At 38.2% G+C, this 27,708-nt stretch overlaps 1 protein-coding gene across 10 annotated transcripts; it reads left to right on the top strand.

Moving 5' to 3' along the window:
- On the top strand, positions 1 to 27,708 carry LOC117512858 (membrane cofactor protein-like). Of its 10 annotated transcripts, none has more exons than XM_034173092.1 (14): positions 1 to 84; positions 10,301 to 10,399; positions 10,489 to 10,674; positions 11,313 to 11,412; positions 11,650 to 11,723; positions 11,808 to 11,987; positions 12,098 to 12,277; positions 13,539 to 13,718; positions 15,328 to 15,384; positions 21,283 to 21,309; positions 21,401 to 21,448; positions 22,110 to 22,188; positions 26,904 to 26,966; positions 27,253 to 27,685. In XM_034173092.1, exons 2-13 carry the CDS (start codon positions 10,342 to 10,344, stop codon positions 26,956 to 26,958), a joined length of 1,224 nt encoding a protein of 407 aa, XP_034028983.1. In that variant the 5' UTR covers positions 1 to 84; positions 10,301 to 10,341; the 3' UTR covers positions 26,959 to 26,966; positions 27,253 to 27,685. The 10 variants fall into 10 exon arrangements, with proteins under 10 accessions (XP_034028983.1, XP_034028985.1, XP_034028986.1 ...); XM_034173093.1 differs by having other exon boundaries at positions 68 to 88; XM_034173094.1 differs by lacking the exon at positions 26,904 to 26,966 and having other exon boundaries at positions 27,253 to 27,708.

Genomic DNA, 27,708 nt, shown 5'->3' on the forward strand with positions numbered 1-27,708 from the left:
AAGGTTACGCCTTTCCGAGGAAAGAGGAAACCACGGACAGATCTACAAAAAGGACTCTACTGGGGATTTTTTTTTTTCCTCAACGTAGGTAAATTTAAAATCAATAAAATAACTTCTACGAGAAACAGCTAGTGGACCAAAAGGTTGTTTAACGACTTAGCACCTTGAGTTATAACCTTAAATGACCCGAGATCTAGCTTCTTCGAAACTCACGGTCTATTGGTTAATTCGACGCTATTCTTATTTAAATTAAACCAACATTTAATTCCGTACCTTTCGTTTTACGCTAAGACGTTATCACGTCTGTGGTTTGTCCTAGTGTTGGCGTTTGCTAATATGGACAGATTTTTAAATGGAGTCTGGCGTGACGGTGGCGTCACCCCACTGCGAACCCAGATGAAGTCATCCTATTTTCTTTGAAGTAGTCACCTCACTCCAGTGATCCATGCTTACTTTTTTAAATAATTAAGAATGACTAGTTTAAAATTAAAAACCTGAAATATCAGGTCTTTAAACTTGTGGATTTATTGTTTATATGTGATATGTCCTTAGACTGGGTGACTTCACCTGGACTGGGGTGACTTAACCTGGGGCGAGTTCACAGTGGGATGACTTGACTATAGTAAGGCTGAGTCTCAATTCTACCCCTTGGCCCTTCCCCTCCGTTTTGCGCGGGCACGAGAGACAGGGGTGTCTCAATTCTCTTTTAGTAGCGAAGCGGAGGGGTAGGTGGAGGGCTTCAAACCCCTCCGTTTGGAGTGAATCTGGATGCACACTCCGTTTGGAGGGGTAGGAGGAGTTTACTGCTCTCTCCGAAAAAACAAACATGCCGAAAGAGCCGCATAAATGAAGCGGCTTTCATTACAACTTACGCTGTACCCATTGTTAACTCTAAACTCATGAATTTCCACTTCCATTAAAATCAAATCTGAATAACGTAACATGCAAGAAAAAGTACAGCTCATTTGAAAAATGTACAATAATAAATATAAATATACATACATATACACACACACACACACATACATACATACACATAAACATTATAATCATAATTAGAAGTTCATAATAACAGTAAAAAAACAAAACATATATATACATTAGATCATTGTGTGAATAGGAACAGTTTTAACTTCTTCTGAAACAACTTTTTGTTTGTTTCTGACACCAAAAAAGTAGGCAGTGCATTCCAGGTGACCATGGCACGATAAACAACAGTGCATTGCATTTGACCCGTTCTACACACAGGGAGCAAACCTCTTGTGTTGCTGCTTTGACGAGTTACATAATTATGAACATCAGAGAAAAATAACAATTTACTAAAAATAATTTCTGGACTATTGGTTATAATAACATTTCTAATAAATGTTAACAAAAAATATTTCAGTCTGCATTTTACCATTAGCCAGGCCAGTTCACTGTGCATTGATGTTACACTGGTTCTATATGGACAACTCAACACAATTTGTGCCTGGTGGCTCCATCCTCAGCATCCTTCTCCCTATATACCCTGGGTCCCTCCTCTGCACATGTCCAAACCATCTCAATCTCGCCTCTCTGACTTTGTCTCCAAACCGTCCCACCTGAGCTGTCCCTCTGATATGTTCATTCCTAATCTTGTCCATTCTTGTCACTCCCAAAGAGAATCTCAACATCTTCAGCTCTGCCACCTCCAGCTCTGCCTCCTGTCTTTTTATTAGTGCCACTGTCTCTAAACCATACAACATAGCTGGTCTCACTACTGTTTTGTAAACTTTCCCCTTCACTCTTGCTGATATTCTTCGGTCACAAATCACTCCTGCCACCTTTCTCCACCCACTCCACCCTGCCTGCACTCTCTTCTTCACCTCTCTACCACACTCTCCATTACTTTGAACAGTTGACCCCAAATATTTAAACTCATCTACTTTCACCACTTCTACTCCTTGTAACTGCACTATTCCACTGGGCTCCCTCTCATTCACACACGTGTACTCACTCTTGCTTCTACTGACTTTCATTCCCCTTCTCTCCAAAGCATATCTCCACTTCTCCAGACTAGACTCAACTTGCTCTCTACTCTCACTACAGATCACAATGTCATCTGCAAACATCATAGTCCATGGGGACTCCTGTCTGATCTCATCTGTCAACCTGTCCATCACCACTGCAAACAAGAAAGGACTCAGAGCTGATCCTTGGTGTAATCCCACCTCCACCTTGAATGAGTCTGTCATTCCGACTGCGCATCTCACCGCTGTCACACTATTCTTGTACATGTCCTGCACTACCCTAACGTACTTCTCTGCCACTCCAGACTTCCTCATACAATGCCACAGCTCTTCTCTTGGCACCCTATCATAAGCTTTTTCTAAGTCCACAAACACACACTCTTTCTGTCCTCTGTACTTTTCCAACAGTATTCTCAGAGCAAACATTGCATCTGTAGTGCTCTTTCTCGGCATGAAACCATATTGCTGCTCACAGATCTTCACCTGTTTTCTAAGCCTAGCTTCTACTACTCTTTCCCATAACTTCATGATGTGGCTGATCAGCTTTATGCCTCTGTAGTTACTGCAGCTCTGCACATCACCCTTGTTCTTGAAAATAGGAACCAGCACACTTCGTCTCCACTCCTCAGGCATCCTCTCACTTTCCAAGATTTTATTAAACAATCTGGTTAGAAACTCTACTGCCATCTCTCCTAGACATTTCCATGCCTCCATTGGAATGTCATCTGGACCAACTGCCTTTCCACTCTTCATCCTCTTCATAGCAGCCCTCACTTCGTCCTTGTTCATCTCTTTTACTTCCTGATTTACTCTCACCACATAATCCAGCCTTTTCTCTCGCTCATTTTCTTTATTCATCAACTCTTCAAAATATTCCCTCCACCTTCTCAGCACACACTCCTCACTGGTCAGCACATTACCATGTGCATCTTTTACCACCCTAACCTGCTGCACATCCTTTCCAGCTCTGTCCCTTTGTCTGGCCAATCGGTACAAGTCCTTTTCTCCTTCCTTACTATTCAACTTCTTGTACAGCTCACAATATGCCTTTTCCTTTGCTTTTGCCACTTCTCGCCTTACGCCGCATCTCCTTGTACTCCTGTCTACTTTCTTCATCTCTCCGACTATCCCAAAACGTTTTCGCCAACCTCTTTCTCCTTATGCTTTCCTGGACCTCTTCATTCCACCACCAAGTCTCCTTGTCTTCCTTCCACTGTCCAGATGTCATAACCAGTACTGCCCTAGCTGTCTCCCTCACCACATCTGCAGTACTTTTCCAGTTGTCCAAAATTGCTTCCCCTCCAACTAGTGCTTCTCTCACCTGCTCGCTAAATTTCACACAACAGTCTTCCTCCTTCAGCTTCCACCATCTGATCCTTTGTTGAGCTGTCACTCTCTTCTTCTTCTTTACCTCTGAAGTCATCCTACAACCAACCATCCTATGCTGTCTAGTGACACTCTCTCCTGCTACCACCTTACAGTCTCTGATTTCTTTTAGCATGCCTCTCCTATAAAGAATGTAGTCCACCTGTGTGCACCTTCCTCCACTCTTATATGTTACCCTGTGCTCCTCCCTTTTCTTAAAGTAGGTATTCACCACAGCCATTTCCATCCTTTTTGCAAAATCAACTACCATCTGTCCTTCCACATTCCTATCCTTGATACCATATCTACCCATTACTTCCTCATCACCTCTGTGCCCTTCACCAACATGCCCATTGAAGTCTGCTCCTATCACCACTCTTTCATGCTTGGGCACACTCTCCACCACCTCATCTAACACACTCCAGAAATCTTCTTTCTCCTTCATCTCACAACCTACCTGTGGGGCATATGCACTGATGATATTCATCATCACCCCTTCAATTTCCAACTTCACAGTCATCACCCTGTCAGACACTCGCTTAACCTCCAACACACTTTTAACATACTCTTCCTTTAAAATGACCCCAACACCATTTCTCTTCCTGTCCTCACCATGGTACAACAAATTATACCCACCGCCGATGCTCCTGCTCTTACTTCCCTTCCACTTGGTTTCTTGCACACACAATATGTCTACCTTTCTCCTCTCCATCATATCAGCCAGCTCTCTCCCTTTACCAGTCATACTACCAACATTCAAAGTCCCCACTCTCATTTCCACCCTTCTAGTTTTCTTCTTCTCCCGCTGTTCGTGGCAACGTTTTCCTCCTCTTCTTCGTCATCTTCGCCCAGCAGTAGCCCAATTTCCACCGGCACCCTGTTGGGCAATAGCACCGGTGGCGGACGTTGTTAACCCGGGCCGCGACCGATCCGGTATGGGAATTCGATTCTGAGTCTGCATAGTTGGGTTGGCTTGTTTTACGCCGGATGCCCTTCCTGACGCAACCCTCCTCATTTATCCGGGCTTGGGACCGGCACTCAGAATGTACTGGCTGCACACCCCATGTGGCTGAGTTTTTTTCTCTGCATTAATTACTAACTTATTATTTTGAATCCACTGTGCCACTACTGCCAACTCGTCATTTAAGATGTTACTGAGTTGTTCTACAGTCGGTGCAGATGCATGCAATGTTGTGTCATCTGCATATATCACCATAGTTGCATGTTTTAATACAAATGAAAAATCATTGGTGAATATAGAAAATAACAGGGGTCCCAGACAACTGCCCTGGGGCACTCCACAACTCATTACCTCAATCTCAGAATAGCTACCATTGGGGAAAAAAAACTTTATAGTCTTGATTACTTAAATAACTTTTAATCCATTTTAAAGCCGATGACTCAAATCCATAGCAGCTCAATTTATTCAATAAAATATTGTGATCCAACACATCAAAAGCTGCACTTAAATCTAAAAATACAGTACCTATGAGATTTTTATTATCAATTTCATGTAGCCAATAATCTGTTATTTGAGTGAGTGCAGTTGAAGTGGAATAACCTTTTTTATATGCATGCTGATAAATAGTATTTAACCCATTAACTGAAAAATATAATTGGATTTGGTCATATGCCACCTTTTCCATAATTTTACTTAACATAGGTAATAAACTTATTGGTCTACTATTTTTACCTGATAATGGTTCCTTGTAGTTTTTAATAAGAGGAATTATTTTTGCAGTTTTCCACTGTGTGGGGAAAAATACCTTTAGTTAAACTTAAATTTATTACGTGAGAAACTGGTAAGTCAATTATATGAGCCACCATTTTTATTAATTTAGTTTCAAGGTTATCAATACCAGCTGGTTTATCCTTACTTTTTAGGAGCAATTCTTTAATTTGATTTTGTGTGACTTTATTAAACTTAAATTTGCTTTCTTTCTCCCTCATAATATACTTCCTTATTAATTTATAAGAAATATTTTTGTCATGTACTGGTCCCATGTCATTTCTTAATTTCTCAATTTTATCTTTAAAAAACTGACTCAAATAATTTGCAATATCTTTTGGCGTAGTTAAATAAACACCATTTGATTCTAAATATGTAGCTGTTATTTTTTCTTCCCTAATATCTCATTTAATATTCCCCACATTTTTGCAGGATCACATTTTGCATCTCCAGTCTTACTCTGGTAATATAAACGTTTTTTCCTCTTATTCAATTTAGTCACATAATTTCTTAGTTTACGATATTTATTCCACCGTACTAGATTATTACTTTCGAGGGCTTCCTTTTTGGTTTTATCTCTTTCGGCCATATATTCCTTAAGTTCTTGATCTAACCATGGAGCAGAGATATTTCTTACAGCTCGCTTTCTTATAGGAGCATGTTTATCCATAACTTGTCATTAAAGTATTGAAAATCTCCACAGCTTTACTTGGGTCCTGTTCTTGTGTTACTTCTGACCAGTTAATGCTTTGTACATCTATAACAAAATCATCCTTGTTAAAATGCTTAAGAATTCGTTTACTAATACATTTTTGACCAGGTTTAGGTACTTTTGTTTTCCTTATAATTGCAGTTAAATTGTGGTCACTGCAACCAACAGGAACAGAAATTGCCTCAGTGCATAATTCTGGAACATTTGTAAACATTAAATCAATTAGAGTTGCTGAACAAGTTCCATCAGCTTTTACATTTATTCTAGGTGCTGGTCATATAATTAGAATATCATGAAAAAGTTGATTTATTTCAGTAATTCCATTCAAAAAGTGAAACTTGTATAATGTATACATTCATTGCACACAGACTGATATATTTCGTGTTTATTTATTTTAAATAAACAGTTTTCCTGTTTTATCATTAGTATTTATGATTGTGTGTCTTTTTATTATTTTACTTCTTTTACTTATTTATGTTTTAAAATTTTTGATTGTGTTTTAATCTTATTTCATTTTATTCTGCTTTTAAATGATGTTTGTGAAGCGCCTTGAGGCGATTAGTCATGATTTGGCGCTATATAAATTAAAAATTATCATAAATTATTTTAATTACTAGTTCATCAATCAGTTAATGATTAAACAAAATATTAATTGATTAATTACTAGTAGCATTAACATTAATAAATTACTAATCAATTAATTATTAATATTAATTATTATTATAAATTGCAGATTAATTAAATTAATTAACGTGACATGATTGCAGTGCGTCAAAGAAATCTGTGACTTCTATTTCTTTGCATTTACACAGAAAGGCGAGAAAATAAAAAGAGCAAACAGGCTACTGCAACAAGTTGCATTTCGGTTGCCATGTTAACAAAAACTGAAGACGGCAGTTTGACACCGGCAGTTTTTTTTTTTTTTCTCCTAAGGCGGAGGGCTGTCTCAATTCATAGGGCTAGAGGCATACCCCTTCACCTTACCCCTTGTTTTAAAGGGGTAGGGGTAGGAGTTGGGCCAAGGGGAAGGGGTACAAAAGAGAATTGAGATTGGGGGTAAGTAAGTCCCTTCCGCTGCTCCCTTGTTTGCACTCGGGGTCGCCACAGGAAATCCAAGCTGGATCTGCATGTTGAGTTGGCACAGGTTTTACACCGGATGCCCTTCCTGATGCAACTCCACATTACATGGAGAAATGTGGCAGGGGTGGGATTTGAACCCGGAGCCTTCTGAACTGAAACCAAGCGCCTTAACCACTTGGCCACCACCCGCAACTTCACTATGAACCCTTTAAACTAGTCATTCTTAATTATTTAAGAAAGTAAGACAGCTTGACAAGCCGCATTGAGGCTAATCGCAGCTGCATCTGAGATTACCTGAAGTAGCAGTTATGAATTTCTCTGAAATTACATTGTAGCTGATTTAGACTATTACTGTAGATCAAGTGTGGGCGAGTGAGCCCCCCATCTCAGAACAAATGAATAGCTGCGCTCCCACGAGGGACACACACACACACACACAATTTCAACATCTTCGTGTGTTTCTTTTTATTCTTTTACACATCTTAAACACATTTTAAAAGTATTTGTGCATTTCTAAAGGAACTGTCTATGCATTTACACATTTTACAGCCTTTGTAAACATTTTAAACATGTTTTAAAGAACTTTCTACTCTTTCACACATTTACACTCTTTTCAAGCATTTTAAACATGTCTTTAAAGAATGTTCTATTCTATTTTTACCTTTTGTCCTATTTTAACGTAGACCTGCATTGAAATAAATGTGGTCAGATCTCAGAAAGAAATAGCTATGTATTTATAAGACCCTTATGAATGCAGTAAAGTAAATCTGCAAGCCCAAATTTGTAATTCAGCAGAGAAATCTTCATTTAAAAATGACAAATTTGCAGCTAAAATTTGGCCCTCGGCGAAAACTTTTTATACATCCAGGACATTGCAGTGACGTCCGGCAGAAGACGGAGCGCCCCCGCCTTCAGTCCGATCCTGCATTGAAATTGATTTTATCTGTTAGTAATGTTACTGTTATACACGTCCTGGTTTCAGCATCCAAAAGTAAGCTGCAATGAATGTGAGATACAGCTCTGCATGCTCAGATCAGCGGCGACATCGACAGCGGGCGACGTTCTTCCCTGACGCCTCGCTCTCTGCCTCCGATGTGCTTACTGAGTCTGCATGCTCGATAAACGCCGAAGCGGGCCACTCACATCGCCCCCGTGTCTGCTGTGCAGCCGGCACCACGTCCCTGTCTACTGAATGGAGGTGCAGCCAACTTGGCAAAAGTCCAGAGACTACGCTCACTGTTTTGATGTGGAGCGGCCGGTGACACCTGTTGCTGCAAGGACAGACTTTCCGCAGCATCGCACGTCTCAGTAATCGGAGCCGCAGAGCTCCGTGGCCGCTGAGAGAGGTTTATATCTTTTTAATGACTTGGATTCTCTGTGGGTCCCGCCTCCGTACCCCGCGACGGTAACACTGGAGGCGAAAGACAGTAGATTTTCAATGCGACACCACTCAATCAAACGGGCGTATGAAAAAGTCCCCCAAAATAATTTTCAAGCACAAATAAAAGAAATGTGTACTCGCCAAACATGCCACAAGACAATATGAAGTTTTAAAAAAAAGTAGATCCTTCCGTATAAGACAAGAAAAAGGTGCAGATGCAAACTGATGTAAATCCACAAATTACAGTTGGCGCGCGCAATGCATGCTGGGATAGGGTCTTTTCCCTGACGTCGAAGCAGCGTCCCGGATGTGATGACAGTTTTGTGGAGGGCTAAATTTTAGCTGTAAATTTGTCATTTTTAAATGAAGATTTCTCCGTTGAATGACAGATCTGGGCTTGCAGATTTACTTTACTACATTCAGAAGGATCTTATGTGTAAATATGTCATTTTTTTGGTCCAAAGATCTGACTGCATTTATTTCAATGCAGGTCTACTTTAAACATTTTTTTTTTTTAATTAAACATCTGTTTTTAAATGTCTTTGGAATAACTAACACCTTTTAAACAATATTAATTCAACTTCAGTGATGAGTACTGATAAGATTTTATCTATCGATTCTGCTTATCGATCTGATTCCTTATCAGTAGCTCCTGTGAATTTTCTGTGTACTAAAAGTAGGCTTTACAGGTTTTCTATGTCAATAACATTTTATTGAGTCTTAAACTAAATAGATATGAAATTGGTCACTGGATCCTTGATCTCTGGTTACACATAAAAATAAACAAAATCTGCAATTTTTCTCAAAAGCATTTCCTTTCAGACATTAATGGCAGTGTCACTCCATACCTGAGCTGAGCTCTTGCAGCTGGCTGAGGATGTCTTATTTTGGGAGGAAAAAAGTTTTAGTCTGTTGTAGTTTGTTGTCTGTGTTATAACATTTGGAAAGAGGTGTCATTTGATTTAAAACAGTGACTTGCTTTGAAGTTAATAATAAGACTCTAACTTGACTCGACAGAGAGCAGCACAGCATTTGGAACTGTGCAAACGGGAACGGAGGACGATTCTCGTTTCTTGCCTGCAACAAGGCAAGAGTCCCAGTTAGTGACTTTAATCCACACAAAAGTGACTCACGATTGACATTTTTAAATGGTTTTGAGAGGGTTAAGAAGCGGACTTGCCACTTCTGAAAAGCAGCGAAGCAATGAACCAATGACGCATTGGGTCGGAGCACAGCTTTGTTGGTTCAAGCTTCAAGAACAGCTGCTGCACAAGTGGTTGACTACAGACCCGCTTGATTACAGACCCGCTGCAGGGTCTGCAATCAACGTAAAGAAATAATTTTCCTGATAAAACACTCAGTGACCGCTCTGAAGGGCCGATAAGCGAATATTAAGCAAAAAGTCTATTGCTGTCGGTTATCGAATTAATTTCTTAACGATTCTCGATACCCATCCCTTGCCCCCCTCCCCAAAGAATTCTGGCACCCCCCAGTGGGGGTGTGCTTCACCGTTTGAAAACCACTGCTTGTAGATTAAAAATACTTAACAATTTAATATTGTTAGGCAACGTTTTAATGTTTTTTACAGACCATAATGGAAATGAGTATTTCCACGTTGTAATGGTAACTGACTGTTTTGATGTGCACTCTGTATTTTTTGTGCCTTGTACATTATTTTACTAAACTTCAGGCAGATACACAATTTACTTAAGAGCCAGTTAAGCAATTATTTTGCTATAGTCAGCTCTGCTTATGAATGTCCCTTTTTCTAACTCCTTTTTTATGGTTTATTTGCTTGAATTGAAATAATGGCTACAATGTAAGAAGTTCGCATCAAATTAAGCTCTGTGCAATAGGCTTGACTGTTTTCACACCAGCTGGCGTTGTGACCAGGTGTGCAACTGACAGAAGTCTGAAGGCTTTTTTTAAAGTCTTTTTAAGTCAAGTGACCCAATGATGTACATTTGTGTTGTAATGTCCAGTTAACCATGTTAGTATTTCAGTTATCTTACTGACTTGAACTACATTTGCTTGTTTTCTAGATAAAGCTCATTAATTTCATTTAGACCATCCAAGTTGCACGATGAGCATGATTTACGTCCTACTTTTCGGCAGTCTTGTCTTTGCCCTCACTACTCAAGGTGGGTGATGATGAGATAACCTTTGTCACATACATGTAGACTCTAGTTGACTCATTCTTATCCTTCTTTTTTACTTCTTCTCATAACAGGTCAACCTTGCTCCAAACCTCAAGGAGACCACATGGTTTTGAAAGGTGATGCCATTTTGTCAAACTCATTTCCAGACGGGACCGCAGTTTCTTTTCAGTGTGAAACTGGATATATGTCTGTTGGAGGGTCTGCATCCATTACCTGCACTGCCGGAACCTGGAGTCCAATCAGGCTGAAATGTGAAAGTGAGTTTAATTTTTACTTTTGCAGTGACATTTTCAATTGGTTCTCCACTGTCCTTACACAGGCCTTACTTTCTGTTTTGTGGAGTTTGTATGCACTTCCAACTCCCACTATGGTGTTACAGACATGCCCCAAACCCTCAGCATATGATGCAAAATGAACACATCCTTTAGTTTATTTCCCATTTGCAGTTACAATGGAATGCAGCACTATTTGAAGATCAGATGTACCTGGAAAAAAGGAAGGAAAAAAGTGTTTGGTGTGTTTGGTCTTGTGCACTCAGATCTCATGTCATGTGAATGTGACTAGATTTTTTTTTTTTTTTTTTTTATAGAATGCGTGAGAGAAAATTGTCCATATGGAATTTATTTCGGTATCGCATCAAAGTGTAACTCAGTGTTTTATTGGGTTTTGTATGTGTTCCTTTCATTATATAGAAGTAAATTAATTATACAGCAGGAGTTCAGAAATTCTGTTCTGTAAATATTCTGTCCTAATGTTGTGTGTGTGGAGGGGAGTCTGCTCACGCCTTCTCTTAGGCTGCAGAACAGGCAGCTCTGTGGGACAAGGTGTTGTGCTACAAATATTTCCACCTCATGTCGAAATTCAGAGCTTTGAAACTTTATTTTTGTTTTTTCAGGGAAGAACTGTGGCTCTCCTGGAGAGGTGGCAAATGGAAATATTGATTATGCTACAGGGACATATTTCGGTGATAAAATTGTCATCACTTGCAACACTGGGTCAGTTATCACTTTGTTTTTGATGTGCAGAAAAATGAGCAGATTTTACTTCAGTGTCGGCGCTGTTTCTAAAAACTGTACCCGACAAAGTGGGTGAGCAGCTGATTCACGTTGATTCATTATGTGCATGTTAACCTTGTAACTAAATTGCTAAAACATGCTGAAACACGTGTTATATGTATTTTTCTTGAATTAGTTTGCATTAAAGCTGTATTTTTTTATTCATTCCTTAATTAGTTTCAGGCTAGTTGGAAGATCTGAAATCGTTTGTGGGGTTGATGGCTGGATGAGCAGGTTGCCTGAATGTGAAAGTCAGTAATTTCTCTTACAGGACACACAGCTCTGTAAAAATTCTGTATTTCTCATTCTAACAGATATTTATTTATCTTTTGCAGTAAAGACTTGTGATCCTCCAGCTAAGGTTGGAAATGCTTCTTTCAGTCCAGATAAGGATGTCTATGACTATAGAGAAGTCATCCAGTACACGTGCCTGAAAGGTTTTACTCTCAATGGGTCCAAGTCGATATCATGTTCTGAAGATGAAATATTCAAGCCAGATCCTCCGAAGTGTATCCGTAGGTGTCCTTTAAATTTTTGTGCCAGTGTTTAGCAACATTTCCTGAGTGTAAAATCTAATGACCCACTGGAATGGGTTATTTTTAAAGTATTTCATCAATTCCTGCAGTGGTTAAGTGTGAAGAGCCTAAAATTGCGGATGCTGAAACTGTTTCTCCATACTTGCCTCTTTATGGATACTTGGATACGGTGACACACCGGTGCACATCTGGGTTCAGAATGGAAGGAGAGCCTACCTCGACATGTGACATAAATAGTAAATGGACACCTGGACTTCCACAATGTGTCGGTAAGATATAAACTACTATTTGACTGATAAATAAGTCATCCACTTATTTAATAAATCATGGCTCTGCACTGTTCTTGTATGTGTTTTAGTTTGGTTATATTTTGTCTACGTGTTAACTTTCTGTGGTCTTCAAAGTTTAGAGCACATTCTCATAAATTCACTAATGCTAATGTATTAATCAAGTTGGGAGATTCGTTTAAGAGTTTATGCAGCATTCATTTTAACTAACTCTGGGTAGGCGTGGTGGCCCAGAGGTTAACAGTGCGGAAGGTTCCCACTTCAAGGGCACACCTGCCCCTTTTCTGTGTAATGTGGAGTTGCGCCAGGAAAGGCGAAAAACTTGCGCCAAATCAGCATCCAGATCTGCCTCTGATCTGCTGTGGCGACCCCAAGTGAAAACAAGGGCAAAACGGAAGAGACTTACTTTACAATAATTAACTCTCTCACAGAACATTTATTTTTCTGCTGAAAGGTCAGTCATTTGAATGAAGGCCATGGTCACAAGGTGAAAAGTTCAATTTCCACCAGAAATAAATTAGTGTTTACCAGTAAATGTTCTCCTAAACAAAGTGACCACATCCTCACTTTATTTACCCTCCCCATCATCTTCTTTCCCATGAATACTCTAACCCATTTATAATGCTTTTAACATAAAGTCTATCAGAATTTTATATCAATGTATTGAATTTTAAGTCATAATAGCAAGACAATATGGGTCACTGAGTATCTTTAAAAAATCAGAAATTTTGTTTACAAAAATAATTGATAAATCAGAATTGAATTTGTTGCCAAGTAAGTTGGCGCATACAAGGGATTTGATATGGTGTTACTGGTGCATAAACAATAAAAGGAAAAACACTTCTGTAAGAAGTAAGATTCAAATAGGCAAAACTATATTCACTGTTAAATAACATAATGAAGTGGGACTGTGCAAAAACAGGTGATTGTAGTACAGACGTACAGTACCTTTCAGTGCAGGGATGACCAATCTGTACTTTGTGGTACTGGGGGAGGAGGTAGGCAGGGTAAGTGGGGGTCTGAGGTAACCTATTTATTTCCATCACATTACACAGAGTACAATCGAGTCATTTTATGTCTTGCGTTTCTCTTATAGCAGGAGAGCTTCTCTGTGAACAGGCAGAATGGTGTGATTTGATGTCTTTTTTAAATATTCACACCAGAATTTACAATCATCTTCTGTGTTAAATCTGGTGAGTCATTGGAATGGGTTATTTTTAAAGTTTTACTTAATTTCCTGCAGTGGTTAAGTGTGATGAGCCTAATATTGCAAATGCTGTACGGGTTTCTGGATCCCAGCCTCCTTATGGACACTCAGCTACGGTGACATACCAGTGCAACTCTGGGTTCAGAATGGAAGGAGCACCTATGTTGACATGTGACATAAATGGTCAATGGAAACCTGGACTTCCAGAATGTATCGGTACGCTACAGCCTATTATTTGACTGATTAATTAAAGTTAAACCACTTTTTTAGAAAAAAACATTAACAAAACATGACTTTGCAGTAATTAGGTGTTAATTGTTTTTTTTTTATTTTTAAAGTACTATATATTTTGTATAGATATTATTGTTCTGTATTATTCCTCCCTTCAAAATTTAAAGACTATGTCAGGGAGGACATCTGGTGTAAAACTTGTACCAAATCAACATGCAGATCCACCTGTGATTTACTGTGGTGACCCCAAGTGGAAAAACAAGGGAACAGCTGAAGGGACTTATTTTACCCAGTGGCTGCTGCCTTTTTTCAAAATGTCCAAGGTGGACCTGAATGTTGATATGGCAGAAGTTTTACGCCGGATGCCTTTCCTGACACAACTCCGTATTACATGGAGAAATATGGCAGGGCTGTTCTTGAATTGGGAATCTTACGCATTGAAAACAAGGGCATTAGCCATTTGGCCACCACCCCTGAACCACCAGAAACAGAAATTTTCAGCTTTTAGCCAAAATCTTTGCAATCATTAGGTCCCCCCCCCCCCAGGTTAACAGGGTGCCAATTTATGGTCACAATTTGCTCAAATTTTTTGATGACCTCTTTAATTCATGCAACTCTGGCTGTTGGAAGATCTGGGGCCGTATTCACAGAGCATCCTATGTCTAAAGGTTGCTCTTAGTGATGTCATTCTAAGAAAAATCTTAGAATTCCTCAAATTCTTAGACATTTCTTAGAATCACAACATTGCGATACCTGGCTATGGGAAAAATGTAAATTTCATGTAAATTCTATAACATTCATACAATTATTAAAGTAAGCGATATGTCAGCAGCCAAACCCTAAACTCACCTGACTGAGAAGAACTTTGCTTGTGTCCTGCAATGTCCGCGCTCACTTTGGATTGCAGCACATATCAGCACTTCTCATACTTGTTGCTTGTGCACAGTTACCAGCATGGAGAGTAAACGTAACAATAAGCTAATCAATATATTAATCAGCATGTGAATGAGGTACATTCAAACATTTTGAACCTGTGTAACAAGTCATTTAATTTTGCTGAGTTTTATTATCATGACATTAAATGATTTTCACAATTACACATTTCTTAATACAGTTCAGGTTATATGATCTTGTTGATTTTTACTGTCCATTCATAACTAGGAGCGCAGAGCGCATTTGTTTTTTTTGTTTTTTTTTTTCTCTTTCCCTTTTTGTAACAACCAATCACAGGTCTTAGAAGACTGCATCATACCTAGCAACGGGGCCAACCTCGCCTCCTCACAAAGATAAACGTTTCTGTCCCCTCCTTGTTCAGAGTTGCTCTCAGGCACTTGCTGGATCACTGGTAGCCTAAGATTCCTTGGAATCTTAGGCTAAGTTGGGAGCTCTCTGAGAGGACTCTGAGTCTTTGTGAATACAGGCCCTGACATTTAACAACCCTTACTGGTCATATGAGGGTCCCAATGGGGGATAAATCAGATGCCACCTTGTTATAAAAAGTATACTATTAAATGTGAGTTTTCTCATCAGTGAATGTAGTCTTAGATTATGTAATGGTAACAATATCGTGATTATTCTTTAATGACTCTTACAGCAACAACAACAACTACTACTACCACTCAACCATCCATCACAATGAAGGTTCCTGCAGGTAAAGTCCATGTTTATGCTAAAGCATCATCATAATCATCATCACCACCACCACACAGTGTGTCCATCTTTGTAAACGGCTTTTAATTCAGCATCCATGTTGATAACATAACTCGTTACTTTTTAAATTGCATTCTCTGTATTTATTTTCACAAAAGTAGTATTTTACTTTTGAAGTCAAGCTTTGGCTAGTAAAATTGTGTACAGATTTTAATTTTTTACATTCAGATCTTGCAGCAGCTGAGACCCTGTCAGTTTTAAGTATTTGAGGATGAAGTGTTTTTCACTGGCAAATCCTTTCACCCAAAATGATAGACAGCAATTTAAAGTAATGTTATGATGGCAGTTTTCATCATGGCAGTGATGCAATGTTCACTCCACCTTTGTATGTCTTGTTGCCTTTTTTTTTTTAAACTTTTTTTGTTGATCAGAATATTAGAGACTTACTTTCATTTTACTTCTCTGAGACTTATTTCTCCCCATATTTAAAAAAAAAAAAAAAAAAAAAAAAAAAAAAAATTGAACCATACTTTTGTTCATTCAGCAATACTGGTATTTTTGTGTTAAGTATATTTTACGAAATGAAAGGCATCAGAGAGCTGAACAAACATTACTTCTTATGACTTCATCATGAGACCACTCATACCAATCACAAATATTTTGCTGACCAATATAAACTTGAGATCAATTCTCTTGCCCTGTTGATTACAGCCATATAGCTGAAACAGATTTTTTAACAATGTTTTTGTTGACCTTGACCTTTGTCTGACCTTCTCCAAAATGAATCTTGAGACCTCTGTCCAAGTAATATTTCAACCACGTTTGGTGAAAATTTGTCCACTCCTCCCCCCTCCCCCAACTGCACAGATTACAATAATCCAAATGGGCTAAAAGAATATTGGATCTGAAGGTATTTAAATTTGAGGAAAGAATATTGGATCTGAAGGTATTTAAGTTTGAGGAATGTCATGTTTATTACACAAATCAAAATGTGTATCTGGGCCCCTATCTGCAAAGCATCTCGGAGAGCTCCTAACTTAGCCTGAAATTTCCTGGCAAGGAATCCTACCCTAAGAGAGATCCAAGAGGTGTCTGAGAGCAACTTTGAGCAAGGAGGGGACAGAAACTTTTATCTTTGTGAGGAGACAGAGTTGAGCCTGTTAGTAGGTATGACGCAGTCCTCTAAGAGCTGTGATTGGTTGTCACAAAATGGGAAGGAGAAATAAGAAAAACAAATGCGCTGTGCATTCATAGTTGTGAATGGATGGTGAAATCTGCCAATCATATAAACTGAACTGCATTAAGAAATGTGTAATTCTGAGGACAACTTGTCATGATGATGAAACTCGGCAAAACTAAATGAATTGTTACACAGCTTGAAAATGTTTGAATATACCTCATTCACATGCCGGTGATCTATATATTAAATGTTTGTGTGCAAGGTTTATTTAGTAAGTTCAATGTAGGTGCATAATTGTAAATATGTTAAATACATGGATGACACTAGAAAGTGAAAACACTTATTTTCGTTGTGGTCCATTTAAAAATCAAATGACAAAATAGAAGTAGTAATAATAAAATAACAATATTAATAGTGGTGTACATGATGACAAGGACCTAAACAATTAATAAATTAAGACAGTAAATTAACATAAATAATGTAATTAACAGGAAGAAAAAAAGGGCTGAGTTCTTCTAAAAACTGTTGGTCTAAGGTTCTAAAAACTCATGACAGAAACTTTGCAAAACGTATTACCACTCCTGAAAATGTCAGCTACCTGTTTTATAAACTGTATCCAATCTAGAGCCTGTGGATCCCCACGGGCAACATGCTAGTTACATTGATTATCTTATTGTTATGGTTACTGTCCATGCTGGCAATTGCGCACAAGCCGCGGGTGTGAGAAGCGCTGGTACGTGCTGCAATCCAAAGCAAGAGCAGAGATTGCAGCACACAAGTGAAGTTCTTCTCAAACAGGTGTTTAGGCTATGGCTGCTGACATTGCTTACTATATTAATAATTGTACAGTGTAGAGTTTAGAATAGAACAGAATACCCTTTATTGCCATTATACAAAAAGTACAATGACATTGGAGAGAGAGCTTCTCTTTTGTCAGTGTAAACAGATAAAGGGGGGAAAACAAAAGGTATAAATAGTTATAAGAATACAATCCTACAGGACAGTGCAATGAAAATTTCTATGTACAAATATAAGAATGTGTGTATATATGCCCACAGTGGTGGGCACAGTTCAAATAACGGATAATTATCGAAGATAATGTTTTCATTATCGGATTATCTTTTTAAATAACTTTAAAAACCATTATCGGACTAATTATCTTCCGATACATTTTTGTCTGATAATTTTTTTTTTTCCGATAACATAGTAAACAAAGATCAACAGTGACTTTTAAAATTTAAAATCAGTTGAGCACCTACCTGTTAAGTTTCCTAACAGGTGCATAGTTCTGCCCGCTGCTTCCAGAAGAAACCGCTGTATCCTCTGCAGGCAAAAGAGAACTAGTCTCACAAAAAAAGTAATTTTCTTTAACACCATACTGATACATTGGCAATATCACCCAAGTCATTCAGAGGCATACATTTTTAACTTGTGGTTCAAATTTTAGACAAGTTATTTAAAATTACTGTCATGTCTGACATTTTACAAAGTGAAAATATCAGATATGTTTTAATCTTAAAGTAATGTACTAATTTTAAGGCTTTAGTGAGCACATGCTGTGCCCAGCAGTGCATTATGGATAGGATAGTCTAATCTCAGTATGTTCACGAGAGGACAAATGCATTTCAGACACTCTGTTCAGGCTCCACAGACAGCAGCATTAAACTCTAGTGCCTAAAACTTGTGAATATATTCTCTGCGTTTATAGATGTTATTGTATTTGCGTTTGTTAAATTACACGCATCTTAAATGTAGCAGACACAGATTATCTGAGATTTTGTTTTGGCAAGTTTTTCAGGCCTCTACTGGCCAGCAGTGTTCATGGCAGTATTCGCCCTAAGTACTAAGCGTCTGGGCACCATTAGATGGCAGTGTTCTACTTATTTTGACCCCGGTTATATCAGATGGTTGTCAAATCAAGTTTTTGGCTTTGCAAATGGCTTTTATTTTATTTTTTTTTTTTTACAAATTAAGTTTAAAAACAAAACAACAACAAAATAACATTACAAGACAGCTCTGCGGTGTTTGCACATGCACAGTGCGAGCGGTTGGATGCTTGTAGCTCAACAGCAAGATAACCTCACGACGGCCGACCAGAATAATATCAAACAGGTTTGATTTTCATTCGACCATACGATCGGCAATCGGGAGGTGGTCGTGAGATGTTAAACGCAGCTTGTTGCTCCATGTACACTACACGATACAGGACGCGCGATTAACCTGAAACTCGGTCCAAAAAATTCTCGCACAAATTAAAAATCATCTGAAAAAGGGCCAAAACTCGCACAGTGTAAAGCCAACATTTATGTGTCAAGACTATTGAGTGCACATTTTACATCATCAAACATGCGCACGGCACTAATAAAACGTGTGCACATTCTCTCCACATGCAAAACATTTTGCGATGACACTTCCAGGGCTCTGTAAAAATGCCTGTTTTTAAAAATAAAATATAATAAATAAAAGAATATTTTACAAAAGCACATTTATCTGTAAACACCAACACACGTCACATTAACGTGTTGGTTTACATAATGAATGACTGAACCAATCAGTGTATAACAGAGGCACTTTTACCCAGAATCCTTTGAGATCTGTCTGTGTTTGTTACAAAACCTCAGAATTAGTGCATTATTCAACATTAAAAGATATGTTATATTTTAACTTTGTACAAATGAGAATTGACATTAATGGAGTTATTCTATCGGTATTAATGTTATTTATAAATCAAAACCATAAGTCAGGATGACTTTATTTTCCAAGACCTCCGCCTGACCACAGCGTTGTGATTGATAGAGAGCTGGGCTTTATGGCTGCTCTCATGGTGCCTCTGTGCTGGAAGCTGTGTAGTAAACAAGAGCTTCCAGCAGGGGGCAGGATGTTCAAAGACAAAAGTGTGGCCTCATTGTTTGGGTTTGTTGTCACTTTTAATATTACTAGAAGCTATTGTGGCGTTAAAACTCAAATTCAGTTTATTAGTAGTTGCAAATGTACCAGAGACAATACTGGGATTTATCGGGGCAACTGTTTGTTGTGATTTGGCGCTATATAAATAAAATTGATTGATTGATCGGTTATCTGTAACTTCCGATACATTTTTGGGTGGTTTATCGTTTTATCTTTATCAAAGATAACTTTTCAGTTATCTGATTATCTGTTATCAAAGTTAATTTTTTGGTTATCTGTGCCCAACCCAATTTAGTGCGGCTGAAAGGGTGTGGGCAGAAGCTTATAAACGCCCACCCCTTACATCAGTTTCTGTGTACAAACAAAGAATAAACACAAAAACAATTACCAGTCAGCAATGTAACGCAGTGGAACAAAGTAATACAACAGACAAACAAACAAAAAATAGCCACACAGGCAATTTACTTAATTACGCAAACTATAACAAGTTACTATATTATTTTTTATACAGTCTTTTAAAACAAGCCAATGTACTAGATACTTTAATACAATCTAAACAAGCCAGGACTTAGAAACCAAACCTATATCATTGATATACAGTAAAAACAATAATGGCCTGAGAACTTACCTCTGGGGCACTCCACATGTAATCCTCAAAAATTTAGATTTTATCCCATCAAGGTGAACACACCATCTATTACGTAAATAACTAGCTATCCAGTTAAAGGCCAGTCCTCTAATACCATACATCTGTAATTTTTCCAATAATACGGTATGATCAATAGTATCAAATACTTTCTGTAAGTAAAAAAAAAAAAAAAAATCCCAACAGTGTATTGCTGCTTCTCTATTGCATTTGTAACACTTGTTCCACAAAGTCTATTAAAGCCAAAGAAGTTTTTTTTCTTCTTCTTCTTCCTGAAACCATACTGCTGTTCGTTAAGTATATGATGGTTTTCTATAAAATCGTTCAACCTCTTTACAACTTTTTTTTTTTTTTTTTTCCACCAGAATTTTAGAAAAACGTAACAGAGATTGGCCTATAATTTGAAAAAATGTGTTTATCACCAAATTTAAACAATGGTATCACCTTAGCAATTTTCATTCTGGAGGGAAATTTCCCAGTCATGAGTGACAGGTTACAAATATATGTTAAGGGATTCATAATACAGTCAATAATGTTCCTAATCAAAACCATATCAAAGCTATTGAAGTCGGTGGATTTTTTTTCCCTTAATTTTGTGAACTATATTAAAAATTTCTTTTTCATCCTTTTCTCTAATAAACATTGAATCCTGAATTTTATTAATTAATTTACAGTTGTCCATAGAATATATATACACAAGCAAATTTGTATTTCCATTTTTCCTGTAGCCAGATATTGCAGTGTTGTGATGACCTTCACCTCAGGTGTTGCGTTACTACGCTGGGTGGGAAAAGTAAACTCATTCCACAGACATTATCCCTGCAGTGTGTTACTGAGTCACTGCCATTCAACATATGGAAATGTCTTTCCTTCCTCTCTGTCTTTGCCACCATCTTAGCCTTCTTAAAAGTCCTCCTCCCCACTGTTAATAGTTTGGCACCTTACGAGCTCGCTTAAGGCCTATGGTGCTTTGTGGACAACATTTATCTTACCAAGGTAAAATTTTAATTTTAATAGAAATAGTAGGGGTAAACATTGGTACAATCCAGATGAATTTTCTTGAGTTTTGGAAACATTTACATAACTGCTTTAACATCCACACTCGATACAACCACCAGGACTGGTTTGTGTTGATGTTCATTATTTCACTTTTCATTCATTTTTAGTTTCTGTCGGACCAACGCGCCCACCGGGTAAGTCATCAGTCAATTGTTTTGCTGGATAGATATGTTTTTATGAACATGGGTATTAATAAAATCAAAAATTTCTGCCCTTTACTCACAGACAGCGGTGCACCAAATGTGTGGCAGTCATGGCTTATTGCTATTCTGGGTAAGTTAGAACTCCGATTTCAGCCTTTAAGAGTGAATTAATGTTATGAAGTGTTGACTGATGATGTAATGTCTGAACATGTGAATGAAAATGGTCAGTTTTTTTTGTGGTTTTGTACGTTGTATCTAGTTTGAATTGATAGGAGCATACGACACGTGTAGAACACGTGGGTGTGTTTAAATCACTAGATCCCCCAAGTTTAGTTTGTGTGTCAGTAAACTTTAATGCATGTTTACAGAAATTCCACAAACCAGTCATAATTAATCTGTAACAACTTTATTAAACATAACTTTGAACGGTCTTAAAGTTGAATGTGAACAGTTGTCACGCACACTCTTGTTTATTTGCCCCAGTTTTCACCAAATATTCAGTGGTTTACTTGAAGCTTTTTATTTTTACATTAGTGTTTTTTATTTAATTTTTTTTAAGGATGGGCGTGTGTGAGATGTCTGTAACACTGGTCTAACAAATGGCAGTAACTCCGACACTGATTTCATTGGAAGGCCACAGAGGTGTAGTTACATAGGGGGGGCAACGAAGTTGGAATGTTTGTGTCATTGTGGTTGGTTAATAGGTATGAGAATGAACTTGGTGAGCTTGTTATCACATGCTCTTGATATTATCATCCTGAAGCATCTACATTTTGTCCCTATCAAAATAGTCATCATTGCTTGTTGTGGCGTCATTGCCTGTGGGTGCCATTTCTTTGGAGTACCTGCATCCATCAAGACGAGATTTCGGTAACATAATTGCTTTGTCTTATTTTATTTTTCTGACTGTATACATTCTGAAGTCTGATGTTGCTTGAAGGCTTCGTGGCTTCTTGTGTTTGTGTCCCAGATCAGTCACTAATGGCACCCTTGTCTTGTCATGCCTACTTCTTGTTTCTCTTGTTAATATTTTCCACTCTCTGCATGTTCCCAATTTCTTCACGAAATCGTGTGGAAAGTGTGTTGGGTTACCACAGCATCTGCGTCAGCAGAGGGCGGTGTAGGAAACCTTCCTGCACTCTTGTACACAGAGCTCACATGTGCTTGATACTGAAATTCAAACATGTATGTAGACTAAAGTTTTCTCCACACGAGTGAGTACGAAGAAATTTGTTCCTTTATGGGCTGTAACTGCAGAATGTACTGAAAGGTGACAGACAATTTCAGAATCAGGCATATTGCCTCAAACTAAGATAATGTGAAAAATGTTGTGTGGTGGTGGGGGGGATCATTTGATGTACAGCCTTTAGTTGATGCCACCTTTTTCCCCCTCTTTCCTAAAAATGTCAACTGGTTCAGATCAGTAGTTGCTGCCTTGGTGAGCTACAGCCACAGATGACTTGTAAATGTTTTGTTCAGTCAAGTATTATGAAAAAAATTCACTAAAGCTAACTGACATGAAACCCAAAGTTTGTGGTAGGTTTGTGTGGTATGAAATTATATATCTGACTGCTGAACTTTTTTAGAAAAAAAAAAAAAAATTTCCATCCAAAAATTTTCTTTGATCCAATTAAGGATTATGGGAGACCTGGAGCCCATCCCAGCAGTCATAGGGCGTGAGTCAGGGTACACCCTGCATATTACGCCAGTCTATCCCAGGGCCACATATAGACAAACGCATTCACACGCGCACCTCCAGTCAATTTAAAAAGTTTCCAGTTCACCTAACCTGCATGTCTTTGGAAGTGGGAGGAAGCCAACGCACCCAGATGGAACCCACACAAACACGGGGAGAACATGCAAACTCCCACAATTTCAATATCAGGGTTTATTTTATATAATAATTTTAATTTACTCTCACTTATATAGCGCCAAATCACAAGGTTGCCTCAAGGCGCTTCACACAAATAAAGCTGAAAACACCTCTAATTGCTTCTGGAATCACAGAGGACTGTTTCATCTGGACACTTTTTTCCTCTTTCCTGCTCCATGTGAAACAGCTTAAGGTAGCTATTTTTAATGTTTTTTTTTTTTTTTATAGCTTGATAAAACAGTTCCTAGGTGTAAAAGTATATCTATAGTTGATTTAATATCTTGTTAATGGATCACATGAGCTCCGCTGTGTGTGCGCACTGATCCAAACGAGCATTTAGGCAGATTGGATGAACACCCCGAGGTCCCCCTCAGCAAACAAGGGAGCAGTCAAAGGGAGTTACTAAATATCAGCTAATATGAGCCTTTCACAAACATATCAGTATCTGTTGTTTTTGCTTGTATGAAAACATTTTCATTTATCTTATAAACAATGTGGGGGGTGGGGGGGGAGAGAAACACTTTGATTTCCCATCACCCCTTGGTCACATTAGCCATAAGGGACAGAAGTAATGTGACCAACTTACATTCATAGTCAGAGTTGGTGTTTTACAACCACAAGAGGCAAGTAGTTGGTTTGCTACCCAGAGGCGGGGCCAAAATTATGCAAATACTTGATGATGCAACAAATCTGAGTGAAGGCAGCATGACACACGTTGGTAAAACATGAAGCCTTAATTAAATTTCATTGTCGTAAGACTTTGACTTTGATAAAATGCTAGGAGCAATTATATGTCTGTGTCTGTATGTATAAAACACATATTTATATAAACGTCCCCCAGTAGCTATAGTTGGGGGGCTGTGTGCAGTTGGCACAAATTGTGAGTTGATTTAATTTTGTACTGTTGGTGACGACTCGATGGCTACATGTGAGCCGTTTGTGATGAAAACCATGTTCATGTAGAGATGACATTTGGCCTGATTATAGTACCTGAGGAACAGGGTTATAAAATGCTTAATACTTTTCCAAAAGGTGTATATTTATTGGATGAAGTTTTTAAGAGTGTAAAGTCAAATAATTGGGATTTATTCTTTTATTATTAGACTTTATTTTTAGTGTTTTGATTAATGGGAAAGTCCTATATAGTCATTGTAATTAATATTAACTTACAGTAGTGTTCAGAATAATAGTAGTGCTATGTGACTAAAAAGATTAATCCAGGTTTTGAGTATATTTCTTATTGTTACATGGGAAACAAGGTACCAGTAGATTCTCACAAATCCAACAAGACCAAGCATTCATGATATGCACACTCTTAAGGCTATGAAATTGGGCTATTAGTTAAAAAAAAAAAAAAAGTAGAAAAGGGGGTGTTCGCAGTAATAGTAGCATCTGCTGTTGACGCTACAAACTCAAAACTGTTATGTTCAAACTGCTTTTTTAGCAATCCTGTGAATCACTAAACTAGTATTTAGTTGTATAACACTTTTTCATGATTTCTTCACGTCTGCGAGGCATTAATTTTGTTGGTTTGGAACCAAGATTTTGCTCGTCTACAAGTGTGCTTGGGGTCATTGTCATTGTCACCCATTCCAAGGGCATGTCCTCTTCAGCATAACGCAACATGACCTCTTCAAGTATTCTGACATATCCAAACTGATCCATGATACCTGGTATGCGGTATATAGGCCCAACACCATAGTAGGAGAAACATGCCCGTATCATGATGCTTGCACCGCCATGCTTCACTGTCTTCACTGTGAACTGTGGCTTGAATTCAGAGTTTGGGGGTCGTCTCACAAACTGTCTGCGGCCCTTGGACCCAAAAAGAACAATTTTACTCTCATCAGTCCACAAAATATTCCTCCATTTCTCTTTAGGCCAGTTGATGTGTTCTTTGGCAAATTGTAACCTCTTCTGCATATGTCTTTTAGTTAACAGGCGTCTTCTAACTGTCACAGCACTTACAGGTAACTCCAGACTGTCTTTGGTCATCCTGGAGCTGATCAATGGGTGAGCCTTTGTCATTCTGGTTATTCTTCTATCCATTTTGATGGTGGTTTTCCATTTTCTTCCATGCGTCTTTTTTAAAAATTTTTTTTTTTTACCCATTTTAAAGCATTGGAGATCATTGTAGATGAACAGCCTATAACTTTTTGCACCTGCGTATGTTTTCCCCTCTCCAGTCAACTTTTTAATCAAACTATGCTGTTCTTCTGAACAATGTCTTGAACGTCCCATTTTCCTCAGGCTTTCAAAGAGAAAAGCATGTTCAACAGGTGCTGACTTCATCCAGCACCTGTTGGATACCTGATTCACACCTGTTTGTTCCACAAAATTGATGAACTCACTGACTGAATGCCACACTACTATTATTGTGAACACCCCCTTTTCTACTTTTTTTTTTTTTTTTTTTTTTTTTTATGCTAATAGCCCAATTTCATAGCCTTAAGAGTGCGCATATCATGAATGCTTGGTCTTGTTGGATTTGTGAGAATCTACTAATTTTACTGGTACCTTGTTTCCCATGTAACAATAAGAAATATACTCAAAACCTGGATTAATCTTTTTAGTCATGTAGCACTACTGTTATTCTGAACACTATTGTATACTCTAGAAAATACGGTACAACATTGGCTTATGCTACACTCTAACAGATTCTGGTTGTCTGTAATGCTCCTGTGTCATGCTGTGGTAACCTGTATGTTTTGGGTAGTAGTTCTCTGAAATTCTAAAGCAGCACTTGTGTGTGGCAAAGTCAGGTCCATAAATATTTGGAGGCTGACAAAGTTATTATGCACCTTCAAACAAATGTTTTGGGGGCGTGTACAAGAATCTGTGTCCATTTGTCTTGTTAGTGCGACACCTCCACAAATGTTTGGGTTTCAATTAAACTTCCATCCACTGGTAGTCCACAATAAACACATTTGTTTATCACAGACTGATCAGTTTTCTAATATTTCATCATAAAAGATTTACTACCATTGATCTATAGAATATATGCACATGGAATCAGTAGTGTGACAAAACGGGGGGGGCGGTCATTTTGTAAGTGTGCTCACAGATCTTCAGTTTTTAGACATAAACTACAGCATATTGGAGGTAAAATCAAATATTAAATATGTTGTCAATGTGCAGACTTCCACCTTTGACTTGACTTTCTCCAAATAAGATGAGTGCAGGTTGAACTACATTTCCTCTTTTTGATTCCGAACCAACGGCTTCTGTCCTGTCATGAGCCATTGACATCTGACATTGATGGAAAGAGATACTTACTTACTTCCTGCAGGGTGTTTTTGATCTGGCTAACTTTAAAGTCCCTCTTTTTTCTTGGGGGAGATCCATCCATTGCACTTCTGTGATCTGTCAGGTGGTGCTTGTGAAATCACGAATACATTCTTTCTACCAACAAATGCACCAAGTAGTTGAGTAGCTGCTCTCAATGGTGCTGTGCTTTAATAAACAGCACAACAAGAATAACTTTGCCATCATCTAAATGTTCATCAACCTAACTTCACAGTGGCTTTTAGATGGTCAGTCAGATGAATCATCTTGTTGAAAGTGCGCTTTTGAACATGCTGTGGAAGTGTTTGGTATGCTTTGTGGGTAAGGGTTAGTGTGTTTCGCTTGACTTCCTTAAACACTGTTCTTCCTGTCTGCATGGCCATACTGAATGCATTCATCATGTTGACTAGTCATTACTGGATTACAGCTCTCAGGGAGGCTATTCTGGAAATGTGGCAACAAAAGATGAAGTGGAGATGTAGCACTCTTGGTAAGAAGATGGTCCATCAAGCACATTCAGAATAACCCATACAAACTCAAGACTATGGTGTTATGAGCACAAATAATTTGTGGTAATGGGCACAAGCATTCAAATAATGTCTGAGAAAGCTAGTTTTCTTTCCTTTTTGTTAGACCACGAACTAACCCGTTGAAGATCTGCTGCTGTTGCTTCTCTCCAAACTCTTTACAGTTAATGCATTTTGTCTTTTGCAGGGCTCATTGTGTTTGTTTGTCCAAAAATGTCTAACTTGTTGTTGTTTGTATTTTTAATGTAGTAAGGGGCACACTGCTGTTACTCCAACATTTCTGGCTGTAGGATCGTCCGACTGATGCGACTGTTTCTGGACTGCACTTGTGCCGTCCTCCTGCTTACGGCTGGCAGAAAACGCCAAAATGACCCAATGTAAGGTCACAAAATGTCAGCAAGCCTGGAGCACTGCTTCTGCTTTAGTGACTCTGTATCATTTGACAATAATACATGTTTGGCCATGATTACTTTATGTAATTATATTTATTGGCACCCTTGATTGACACGCCAGAACTTCACATATGTACAAAATGAATGCAAATGAGCAAGTTTTGTATAAGTGGAATATTTAATAAATGTCAGTTTTTGTGCAACAAAAGATACAATGTATGCTTTACCCTTTGAATTTGTTAAAAAAAAAAAAATCTTACAGCCATTTTTATTTAGAGGAGTCAGGGGATTGACGCAGGAATTTCCAAATCAT

The sequence above is a fragment of the Thalassophryne amazonica genome, chromosome 6, assembly GCF_902500255.1.
Source record: "Thalassophryne amazonica chromosome 6, fThaAma1.1, whole genome shotgun sequence".
In the NCBI taxonomy this organism is placed as follows: domain Eukaryota; kingdom Metazoa; phylum Chordata; class Actinopteri; order Batrachoidiformes; family Batrachoididae; genus Thalassophryne; species Thalassophryne amazonica.

Coding starts and splice junctions, on each gene's coding strand:
- LOC117512858 (XM_034173094.1), top strand. CDS start 10,342: ATGAGCATGATTTACGTCCTACTTTTCGGCAGTCTTGTCTTTGCCCTC. Junction 11,413..11,649: donor GTCATCACTTGCAACACTGG/GTCAGTTATCAC, acceptor TTCCTTAATTAG/TTTCAGGCTAGTTGGAAGAT. Junction 15,385..21,282: donor CACAATGAAGGTTCCTGCAG/GTAAAGTCCATG, acceptor ATTCATTTTTAG/TTTCTGTCGGACCAACGCGC.